The sequence below is a fragment of the Danio rerio genome, chromosome 20 (genome assembly GCF_049306965.1).
Source record: "Danio rerio strain Tuebingen ecotype United States chromosome 20, GRCz12tu, whole genome shotgun sequence".
Taxonomy (NCBI): domain Eukaryota; kingdom Metazoa; phylum Chordata; class Actinopteri; order Cypriniformes; family Danionidae; genus Danio; species Danio rerio.
Genome location: NC_133195.1, coordinates 38,578,062 through 38,590,425, shown reverse-complemented (window position 1 = coordinate 38,590,425; position 12,364 = coordinate 38,578,062). Strand labels below are relative to the sequence as shown.

The following is a 12,364-nucleotide window of genomic DNA, read 5'->3' as shown; positions in this document are numbered from 1 at the left end:
TCACCTTTATCAAGCTTGCTTTTCCACTGCCAAAAGGGTACCCTTTTGTGGATTGTACTGTACAACAGAAAGTTTCAGTCAACGCCATTCTCACTCGAGGAAATGTCAAAGTAAAGCTGTATGGGTCATTCACATATCATATGAGAAGCCCTTCTCCCAAAACAGATGCTTTATACACATACTGTAAATACTTGTGTAGAAATGAACTAACCATTCTATGAACATGAGTTGATTATAACTGCAGATCAATGATAGTGTGAAATAGCCTACTGTAAAGTCTGCAATTATATTAAATACATAAATAAATAAATGCAACATATATAAACACATACAAACCCTTATCGTCTCCGATAGGTTACCTATTACAAAAAAACTACATACAACCAGCATACATTTAGTCCTTATTTCGGTTCAAAAACAACATACAGCCCAGTCAGTGCAAACCTTTCATACGAGTTCATTATAGTCAAAAAGGTGATGCTAACAGTTAAACATGGCAGATTGTTCCTGTTTTAGGTTGCTGAAAGAATCATTTGCTCCTGTTTTTTCGAGCTTCTCGTTTGTTTTTTCGCGCTTCACTCTGGCGTTTGTCTGTCTGTGAAAGGATGTCAGAAGCGCTTCAATAATCATGTGCATGTTATTATCATCAGCTCAAAAAGTGAGCTCTCTAGAGAGAGTGAAACCGCTCACACTTTAGATGGCCTTGTACAACACGGCACAGGGCAGAGTCTGCTCTTTTTCTTGGCTTTGTGGCTGTTGATGAAGATGACAATGTTTGTTTGAGCTCGGGCCGACCATGGCTCATTATTATATGTATATATTATTACGGTGTAATGTCTCGGCTGTGTATTTAAAAATGGTGCTTCCTTTGTTTTCATTCTTCTGGCTTGTGCACAAGCTAGTGACGCTTCTCTGTAAACCAATAGCGTTTAGCTGTGCGTCTTGCTCCACCTTCTGTAGTGCTAGGTACCCTTTCAAATGGCTACCAAAAAAGTGGTAAGGTACGGTTTGCTTTTTGGTACCTTTTGACAGTGGAAACGGCCATAAAAGCGCACCAAACCGTACCACTCAGTGGAAACAGGCCATTGGTTTCATTTATTGTGATTTTTTGTTTATTTTAGTTAACAAAAATGTATTTTGAACAATAGTTTTAGTCTTTGTTTTAATTTACTAAAATAACCTTGCTGCCTACTTTTAAGGTAAATTAATGGAATTAATGGGGCGTAATTAGTTGTAGTTATTGCTGGAAAAAAAACATTCATCAACAAAATCTGGGAGAACATTCATGAAAATATAAACCAAAATATAATCAAAATGTCAATTTTATTTTAGATTTTAAAGCTGTATTGATGAATATCGAATGTGTTAGAAACAAAGAGGCACAAAAAAACAAAGAGCACTCATCACATAATGACAAAAAAAATGCTGATCTCCACCTTCAGTCGGACCACAGATTTAGGGAAATGAACAAAAACAACAGATTATTTTACATAGTTTTTTTTTCTCTTATCTTTTCTTGTCATTACCTTACAAAATACAAAAGCACAACCATACCAACACACTTTACTCATTCAATATTGACAAGGCTTTAGCCAATATGATTTCACTGTAACTCACAACCAATGTTTTAGCCCCTTTGGTTAACATGATCACTGTTATATATTTGAAAGAAAATGGCAGATGATTTCTTTTTTCCATGAATTTGTATAAGGCTGCTTGGTTTTTTTCTTCATTTGTGCTTCTGTCAACAACAGTATAGGCAGTTTGTTTAGAATAAAGGTCTGCTTTTTTTTTTTTTTACATTGCAGTTACTCGGAGGGAATGATTATGTAAATACACCCAAGTATTAACATCAAGTCCTTAAATAATTGTAAACATATACATCTTTAGAGGTCAGGATATTGACCCGATTCACTTAAAAACCATTACTGGAGCATTGTTCTGATATTTTTTGGAGTGGACTCATCATTCAGGTGTTTTGTGGTGAACCTTAGGAGGAAAAACACGATTTTATAAAAACACATAAGTTACACAAGCTAAATCATATCTCTCTTTAATAAGGGGAAGGGAGAAACTTACTTGAGGGCATTAAGGAGACCTTCCACATTATCTGCAGGCTGATCTTTTAACACCTTAATGCATCCTTTCATCTAGAGAAAGCGTGTGCAGGAAATTATGAGAGAAAAGTCAATCTAAGCTCAATGGAATGAGGAGAAATATATTGGTTGATTGAGAAAGTGTGAGAACGTAGACTTACATCGATTTTTGAGGATTTGTTGAAGGCACCATTTGGATGCACATGGTCATAAAGGATAATAACCCCCACCATCACCCTCATACAAAATAGAAGTGTATCTTCACTGTTGAATCGACTTGTGTATTCTCTGTTAGCAGAGGAAAAACTTAGCTTAGTATTGATAAATCAATGCACTTTAAAAGAAACACTTAAAATGGGCTCCTTTTACAACTTTTAAACAGTTGAGTTTTACCATGTTTGAATCCATTCAGTCAATCTCTGTGTCTTGGGGGTGATCCTTTCAGCTTTGCTTAGCATACAGTAGATCATTGAATTGGATTAGACCATTAGCATCTCATTAAAAATGACCCAAGAGTTTTGATAATTTTCCTATTTAAAGCTCGACTCTTCTGTAGTCACACATTGTGTACAGAAACCGATGGAAAATAAAAAGTTGATATTTTCTAGGTCGATATTGCTAGGAACTATACTTGCATTATGGTGTAATAATCAAGGAGCTTTGCTGCAATATCATGGCTGCAGCAGGCACAATGATATTAAACCCCGGCAAGGTAACTAATCAGGCTAGGTAATGTTGGTCATATTGACAGGAGTTAGCCTATTTTCAGGCAAAATTTGAAATAGGGAAGTTGTCAAAAATTTTGCCCATTTTTGGGAAGGATGCTAATGGTCTAATCCAGAGGTGTTCAAACTTGGGCCTGGAGGGCCAGTGTCCTGCTGAGTTTAGTTCCAATTTGCTTCAACACCTGCCAGAAAGCTTCTAGTATATATAGTAAGAGCTTGATTAGCTGGTTCAGGTATGTTTGAATAGGCTTGGAGCTAAAATATCTAGGGCTCAGGCCCTCCATGACCGAGTTTGGGCACCCCTGGTCTAACCCGATTCAATTATCTACCCTAAGTTTAGCTAAAAGTGTTCCCACCAGACCCGAAAATCAGATAAATGCATTGATAAATGGTAACTCAATGGTAAACTCAACTGTTTAACTGGGTTTGTAAAATAAGTATTTTTTTATTAAAAGCTGACTGTTCCTTTAATACAAGCAGTCATATGTTTCATTAACAAGCAGTCATATGATTTGTTAACAATTATCAATAAACATGCTGTGACACTATTTATTTTTTTAGGTTAGTTGAGCCCTCATGAGAAAGTCCCATGTCCCATAGGAAACTGTTATTACATCTGCTGGCCAAAGAGTCACACAAACAGTTTCCTTCAGTGGGCAGACTGATGTTATCAGCAAGTTAAAATCGTACACAAGCATGCACAAATAGCAATGTCTAGCCCTAAAAATATTTGAGGATTTTAAAACGAACTACAAAATTTCAGAGAGAAATATGTTATTAATGGGAGCATAAAAAGTATGGTCCAATGAAAACTGAAAAATTAAATATACTCACACTCAGGCCAAATAAGAGGTATGTGGCTTTTTTTTCTTCAGTAAGATATGAAAGAGGATTATAGGCTGACGTTGTTGATGATTTATGAAATGTAAATCAAAAACTAAAACACCTGAAGACACACTGAGGTCTTAAAATAAATATGTTGAGTCTTTTCCCAGTAATGAATGTAAGACAAAGTGAAATATGAAGACTTGAGTTTGTTAGTGGTTTTCACGAGTGAGAATCATAATTTCTCATAAGTAATCTAATTGACACAACAAAAATTAAACAAATTAAAGAAGGATGGTGCAAATGGCTTTGTTGAAATGAATCACAAATGACCACCGCTTCAGCAAAAAAAAAATAATAATAATTAATTGTAGAAAAAGGCGAGTAAATGAAGAGCAAAATGTTCATTTTTGGGTGAACCATGTCTTTAAAGATGAAATAACACGAGAACAGACTGAGAACTCACGGTGTCTCCAGCATGACCTTGCAAACACTTGCCATAGTGCTCAGGCAGTCTGTGGTGTTCTCAAGAGGTAATGTCTTATTCTGAAGGAGAGAAAAAATAAGAAAAGTTTCACACAGAAAATTACAATGTATGGATACTGATTTTTACACTCTTAAACACTTTAAAAGTTTGGAGTTTATAAGACTATTTATGCAAGTTTTATGCTAACCGGGCATTAAAATACCTGTTATTTTATTAAAATACTTCATTTTAAAATATTAAATATTTAAATATTTTTCGTGATGGCAAAGCTAAATTTTGAGCATTATTACTTCATTCTTTGGTGTGACATGATCCTTCATAAATAATGTTATAGTTTTGTCCAATTGTTTACACACAATTACTTGTACTTCAGACACAAGGACTACAACATGTAACTGATGCACCAACCCCCTGAACCAGTTCTGCTAAGCTACAAGCACAATTCCTGCCTTACACTTAAATTGCAGGTTTTAAACACTTTTTTCAAAACACAACACACAATTCTCTGCATTTTGCACAATTTTCATGCAGAAAATCTCGTTTTCACAAAGAACACACTGTCTGTCAAAATTGTAAAGTCAGTTGTCCTACTTTGCATACCAACTTATCTCGAGTAAACACCTTTCACACAGAATTGCAATTTAGAAACCAGAGCTCATCTGGTTCATAACTGGTTCACTGCCCACCCATGTTTTTTAGTTGTTTATCTCCCTCCATTTTCTCCAATTCTCCAACCTTTTAAGGACTTTTTTCTGCCTGGGGATGGAAAGTGTATGACCGAAATCCACACATGCATACCCCTTATCCAAGCGATAGCAGCTGATGCTTTTCATGGCTAAATTCGCCATGCGAGTTGACATTACCCCCACTACTTGGCCAGACCAAAACAGAAAAGAGAATACAGTATAGCTGTTTGTTTTGTTTTTTTACTCTAACTGTATTCTATAAATACTTCTGTTGATGGTACATGTTGATCACGTTATGTGCAACTTTGTGTTGGTTGGGATGAACACTGCATACACTGTTTTTGTGGGGAAAATACAGTAAAATGTACTTGGTATTTGTGCTTTTTGTAATATATATATATATATATATATATATATATATATATATATATATATATATATATATATTTTACAGTTGACTTCTGTAGGCCTATGTATGTCTGTAGTAAGTGTAACACTGAACAAATAAAGGCTTACAGTTAGTCATTATGATGAATGGAGAAGAAGTGGTCAGAGGGTTTTACACTAGGCATATCAGTGTTCAACTGTTCTTAAAATTGTCTATTCATGTGATGGCTTGTGTGTGCCATTTGAAAGCAAAATAACATTTTGAGAAGAAATCTCATTGTTTTGAACGCAGAGTTTCATTTTGCAGAAGAAATGAAGAGTTTTGGCCAATGTGTGTGTGTTTTGTGATTTGTGTGTTCTGACAATATGAGACATGCTTTCAGAAAATGTGTGTAAGCAATCTGAAAAAAACTGTAATATGCTAATTTGATGGGGGGACGGGGGGGGGGGGGGGGTTAATTGTTTTATCTTATATTAAGGTGAAAACATTCTTAATAATCATAAACAGCATTTATTTAAAATAAAAATATGTAAAATGATAAAATACCTTGAGGGAATTTTTTTTAATGCAGTTACCAATGAAAATGATCATTGTTAAAAAATAATGTACGACTCCTAAACCTTTGACAGTACCATCTGTGAAAAGAAGCACTGCAACTGTAGACAAAGCTAGAATGAATGTAAAATAAAAAGACAACAGGTAATACCTCTGTCACAAAGTTTGTTGTTGCTGTGCTCAAGGTCTTCAACATCGGCGTGGCTTCAGCATAGAACAGAGACATTCTGTTTGCCATTTCATTATTGACCTCATTTTCAATATCAAGCTAGACCAAGGAAAAAAACACAACTGAGTACAGAAATGTTATCAGTGTACAGAATATTCTGTAAAATCTCACATTATGTTCCTGCACTTACATTCATGTTGTTTAATCGGTTTCGACTGATTGTTCTTCTGTAGTAGCTGAAGTCATTCTGGATGGCTGGTATTCTCATCTAAACAAATGTAATAATTTAATCAACAACACCCAGAACAGTGGAAATAGATATATATATTTTAATTCCACTAATTTGAAAACTGGTATTTGACAAAAACACTGAAGCCTCCAATACCTTAAGCTCATCAAAGCGGAGGGTGAAATGCAGGATTTCAGCAAACTGTTTAGCGAGGGCCTGCTCTCTCTCCAGGTGCTGAGTGGGAGTGTATGGTGGACACGTCAGAGACTCCAAAAGACTCTGCAGCGCTTGCTCTATATGAAGGAAAAGAGAAAACAAAAGTCATAAAGAGTGTACAATTATGAGGCTATAGGTGATTATATATGAGCAGCGCACCTAGTTTCAATGAAAATGCATAGAACTTCTTTAGCCGGATGACAAGGGGACACACAGAGTTCCATGCCCTTTCCTGAAGGAGCATGTCGTTAGGATTCTGAATTGCCTAAAAGAACAAACAAGACACATTATTTAATCTGACATGATAAATAAAACCAAAGTGTGTTTAGATACAAAGTGAAATCTCCTAGAGTTAAACAGTTGCGTTTTAGCATTTTTGAATTCACTGATCCATCTCTGGGTCTGGCGAGAGCTCTTTTAGCTTAGCATAAATCATTGAATCAAACTAGACCATTAGCATCTTGCTTAAATTTTTTTTTTAAGAATTTCTGTATTTTTTTCTTAAGACTTTTCTGCAGTTACAGACTTTTCTTACAGTTACCTGTAGAAAATGAAAGGTGCTATTTCTGCTTTATTTTTATTGCTATATTTCTATATTCTATATATTGCTAGTTTGTTGGTCCATATTTAAATTCCTGCTAAGAGAGGTCATGTTTTGATCCTCGATTGGTCTCATGAGTTCACCAAGGTCAGAGTTCACCAAGCTTGAACTTTCTAATGCAGCAAACTGTGAAACTTGACGCACGACCTTGCGTTTCCGGTCTGACGCATTCACGTGTGTATGAACAGAAGTCTATGGGGAGAAAAGTGCAGTGTGACCGCTTTACCTGTAGGTTTCAAATAAGCCTGAAGAACTTAATTAGTTTGATCAGGTGCGTTTAATTGGTAAATGGTTAAAACTAAACTGCACAGCTGCGGACCTCCAGGAACTGAGTTTGACACCAGTGGCTTAATGGATAAAAAAATGATAAAACTCAACCGTTTCATTTCATTATAAACTGAACCTATTTCCCCCAAAAAAGTGAAGAGTTCCTTTAAATAAGACGTACATCTCGTATTTCCTGGCCTGCACCCTTGTAGGCTTGAAGGCCAGAGAGGATGCTCTCAGACTCCTGGAGAACAGCATTCACCTGGTTCCACACTTCTCTCTCACAGTCTGTTGGTTGTGCGTCTGACACAAATAAACTTCATTATGTGCTGTTGAACACTAGTTATCACAGGCAATGGATTTCACTGCATAAGAAAATATGAAAGCAAGTGGCATCTTTAAACACAAGTAGTACAGAGCCTTCAAACTTCACCTTCATTTTCCCCAAATGTTGCATTTTCATAGTCTTATTTTGTGCTGCAATGTATAAAGGCATTATTCTGTTGAATCCAATTAAGCCAAATCTGACCCATAACGGAACAATTGCCACCAGATTTGACAACCAAAGTGTGTTCAGATACTAAAAATACAATAAGAACATTATTCATTCATGGACTACTTCTATGGGAAAAATAAAAGCTTTGTAAATTTTCTTCCAAACAAATACCATTTGCTTTAATATTTGGTTATGTGATATAATGACGTTTGAATATGAAGTTGTGGCTTAAAAGCCCCAATATTTTAGGGGCACTTCATATAAAAAATTTTTTTTTTTAAAAATCACACAAATCAGTGAATATATTTTGTTCACTGGGCTTTTCACACAGAGTCATGGAAATAAACAGAATTCTGGATTGCCTCGGTTCATTTTTTGTCTATTTACTATTAAATTATGTAATTAATTAAAAAAATTTAACCCTATATCTAAACTACAAGCATAAAAAGTTCCTTTTAACTCAGGTTTAAAATTGGTGTTTAGAATCACATGTGAAAAGCCCTAATGTTTCCTTTTATTTAAAGCAGAGATTCCCCAGTTTTTCAACATTTCACTGAAATGCTCATACAAAAAAAAAAAACTAAAGGTTATGATGATTTACATGGTCACACTAATTGTATTAATATGTATTAAAACTGGACTCTCTTTAAACAAGCAAATGCTCAAGAAATGTTGAAAATTTTGGGTAAAGCTCTCTTTAAAATGTATATACAGAAAAATAATCAATCTTTATTGTTATATAATTGGGGTTGAGTATAAGGTCACAGAGGAATTAAATGTTTAGTGGTAAGTATGGTATAACAGGTAAAGTTACAAGGTAAAGGAACAAACAGAGAAGAAAATAATATCAGAGAAAAAGCATAAGCTGCAAAGATTTAGCAGATCATTTTCTGAGAAAGGATCATGCATAGACACACATATTGGTTTAGTTACAAATACAAATTAGTAAATCATGCACATTTCGGCTGTCAACAACAAATCAGATTTTTAGAAACGTATGAGATTATCAAAAAAAGATTATTTAAAATTCCTCTGTAATAAATCTTAATTTAAAAATTAATTAAAGACTTAATTAAAAAGGCAAAGCCCTGTCAAACTCATTTGCACATGCAAAAATATTGTAATGCTCTGTTTTGCTGTTGCGTTGTGACAAAGAGGTTTGCAAGAACAATTCTGACAATGGTACTTGCAAAATGTTAGTAGCTGGAAAAAATGACAGACACCAGGCCAGGCAAAAGCTCTGCTCACTTTCAAAGTCAAGGAAAAAGTTTGGCCCCTGATCAAAGTCTGTGCAAGTGAGCACTTTTAACAGATTCCCCATTTGGTTTCTGAAACAGAAGAGCACGAAGAGAAAGAAGAAAAAAAAGGTAGAAAGAGAGAGAGAGAGAAAAGAAAGGTGTTGCATATCAAAGACTGTAAAAAAAAAAAAAAAAAAAAAATCACAGGATGTCACACTGAGTGTTAAAGAGTGAAGTCTCATGCTCCTACATACAAAATTCCCTCTGCCTGACATGGTGAATTTAGAAGCTGTTCAAAACTGAATCTAAACTCTATATGGTACTAATTCAAACACAAACTGCATTGGACAGCAGGAAGCATAAACTTTCACCACAAGAAGGCAAAGAGGGAAAAGTGTCTTATAAGAGCTCTGAGACTGAGGTTCCGGCTCCTCCTGTCACTGCTGAGGAAAGAAACAGCTGGTTAAAACGCCTCGCCAATCCCAGACTCCACTTCTTCTTAAAACTTACTTTCAAAGTCCAGGAAAAAATGTGGATAGTTCTCTATTTCCCTTGTAAGGACTTTTAGAAGATTACCCATTCCAGCGAAACCTAATCAAGATATAATGATAAAAAAGCAAATGAAGGAGATAAAAATCAGACACTTAAAATCACTATAATAAACAGTGAAACATTAATTGCGAGAATGGTGAGAGTTGTAACAGTAACTGATTTAAAACATGTGAAGTATTTAGGCCTGTCACAATAATCAATATATCAGCTTATCGCACAATACATGAACACACACTCAATCATTTTTGGTGGTGCATTATATATTTCCCAAACATAAAAAAACAATTCTAGCCACATTTTAGCTGATTGCACAACCTCTATAATGGTGTCAGTATGGTTAAAAAAAACACTATAGTATATTTTCATGTTCCTGACAACTGAAAATAGATCTGGTAGCAGTTATCACAGGCTTGGTTACTTTTTACCTTGCACTTTTTTGTTAACATTTATTATTATTTGTTTAGGATATGTTAAAAATAAGATAGGAGGTGTTCTTTGGACGAGTGTACTTGCATTATGATGCTATTACATTGCCTTAAAATGACAATGATATCGTTTAGCGCAATATATTTTATTGCAATATATCATACAACTAAAAAAAAGATATCGTGACAGGCCTATGTGTTTTTAACAGATAACAGTGTGGCAGCAGTTTGAACAATATTAAAGGCAATCTGCATATGTGAAAGCAAGCCATTAAATAACCACCAAATGAGTGGTTAACAGGAAAAACATGTAGCACCCAAGAGACCTCAAGACATTTGTTTTCTTTGTTGGTCAGTTTGACTTAGCCCTTTTCATTTGTACTCGAGAGACTGTTCACTCACAGCCAACAAATAAAACAGTCTGAAAAATATGCTGTCCTTTCTAGGGCTGTCATACTACATTAAAATTCAGCAGTTATTTGGTGTCCGAGCCTCAGTTAAAGGGAAAGTTCACCCAAAAATGACAATTATGTCATCATTTACTCACACCCTTCACTTATTTCAAACCTTTATGGGTTTCTTTCTTCTGTAAACACAAAAGAAAAGATTTTAAAGAAAGCTTGAAACCTGGAACCATTGACTTCCATAGTACTTGATTTTCCTATCATGGAAGTCATAGTTTACTGGTCTTCAGCTTTCTTCAAAATATCTTCTTTTGTTTAATTGCAGAAAAAGACAAATAAAGATTTGGAACCACTTAAGGGTGAGTAAATAGCAAGTAAATGTTTATATTTGGGTAAACTATCCCTTTAAGCAGTGTAACGTACATGTATGTTTGTTTAAATGCATTTTCTTTTGACGAACCAGCTACACTGTCCGTAAATGAAATGTGTTCTCTCACAAAAAGTGTTAATATTGCTCTATAATAATTTCATATAAAAAATTATATATAAATTATATAAATTATACATATATATATATATATATATATATATATATATATATATATATATATATATATAATTATTTTAAGTTACATAACAACATCAACAATACAGCTGCACAATAATATATCGTTTCAGCATCAATATTGCAATGTGCACCTCAGCAATAGTCACATCGTAGAATCTGTAATGTTGAATCCTATTATTATTGACCAGATTTTGGAAAACACTCATGATTTGTGGAGTTTTTGCAGTGTTTAACCATAAAGTTTCCAAATTTATTATTTGTGTATGTTTTTATCATTTAATTCTGTTTAAAAGTATTTAGGCAAAAGATTAGGAAAAGTAATTGTATTTATCTATATATACTACATGGTGCTACTTTACATTTGATTATTATATTTGTGCCTTTAAATATCGCTAGACTTCCAGAAAATTATACAGCACTGCATATTTTTACATTGTGTTGTTGCTGTACTATATTTCTCAGTGCTTGTGATTGGTTTGTTATTGTTTATGTAAATGCACTCCCTTACAAAATGTATCGAAAATGATTAATTCTTTCCAAACAGACGTATTCATTTCATCTAGTGAAGTTATACATTCAATATCCCGATATATATATATATATATATATATATATATATATATATATATATATATATATATATATATATATATATATATATATATATATATATATATTGTAGAAAAATAAAACATCAAAACGTCAGCTTTTTCAATATCGTGCAGCCCTAATCAACAATAATCACCATCATCATCCTCATCCTTGCTTTTAGAATTTTATAAATAACAACAGTGAAATGACAAACTTATTATTTATGGTTGTTTTGTCTCTACACTTTCAGATGCTAACCCATTAAACTTAATCTTGACTAAAATTACAAGGAAGAATCTTTTTTGAAATGCCTTTTTAAACTGTGCGACTATTCAAAAACACCATAATTACAAACATAAATTCATGCGTTTCAAGAACATTTTTATAAGATAATTATAATTATAAGAGAACATTATGTATGATGTCCACATGTTGACAGATCATGAGACTGGGAACTGTGCTGTTGTTTCAGTCTGTTACAACAGAGTTTATTGTTTGTGTGCTGTGTAAAACATAATTTGCAATGGTCTTTCCTTCATTATTGTCACATATATTATAGCACCTTTAAAATTGAATTAGTACCTTTAAAAAATAAACAGGACTTTCAGTATCATTTTCATTTATAATAAACTCTTCAAGAAATCAATTGACTCATGATGACAAAAAATATAGTGCCTGTGACTCCTCACTACTCCAGCAGAGGGAGCTACTGCACATTATATTAATATCATCATCATCATCATCATCATCTGGCATTAGTGCCATTGAATCACAGCTTCTAACAGTAGTGCTGACAATCTTAGTACTTTCAAGAATCCAGTCTCAGCCTTCACAGTGGTGTCTGTA

General features: G+C 34.0%; 1 protein-coding gene across 16 annotated transcripts in view; it reads right to left on the bottom strand.

The window, feature by feature from the left end:
• Positions 1 to 1,304: 1,304 nt before the first annotated feature.
• Positions 1,305 to 12,364, bottom strand: part of fam49a (family with sequence similarity 49 member A) — a 41,578-nt gene continuing 30,518 nt past the window's right edge. For 4 of the 16 annotated variants that reach the window (XM_073932209.1, XM_073932211.1, XM_073932205.1 and 1 more), the window contains 11 exons: positions 9,489 to 9,569; positions 8,989 to 9,421; positions 7,426 to 7,547; positions 6,536 to 6,641; positions 6,317 to 6,453; positions 6,122 to 6,199; positions 5,914 to 6,030; positions 4,113 to 4,192; positions 2,258 to 2,384; positions 2,080 to 2,150; positions 1,305 to 1,989 (listed from right to left, as the gene is read on the bottom strand). In XM_073932209.1, coding sequence (XP_073788310.1) covers positions 1,926 to 1,989; positions 2,080 to 2,150; positions 2,258 to 2,384; positions 4,113 to 4,192; positions 5,914 to 6,030; positions 6,122 to 6,199; positions 6,317 to 6,453; positions 6,536 to 6,641; positions 7,426 to 7,547; positions 8,989 to 9,253 — 1,167 coding nt within the window. In that variant the 5' untranslated portion in view covers positions 9,254 to 9,421; positions 9,489 to 9,569 and the 3' untranslated portion in view covers positions 1,305 to 1,925. 16 annotated transcript variants of the gene reach the window in all.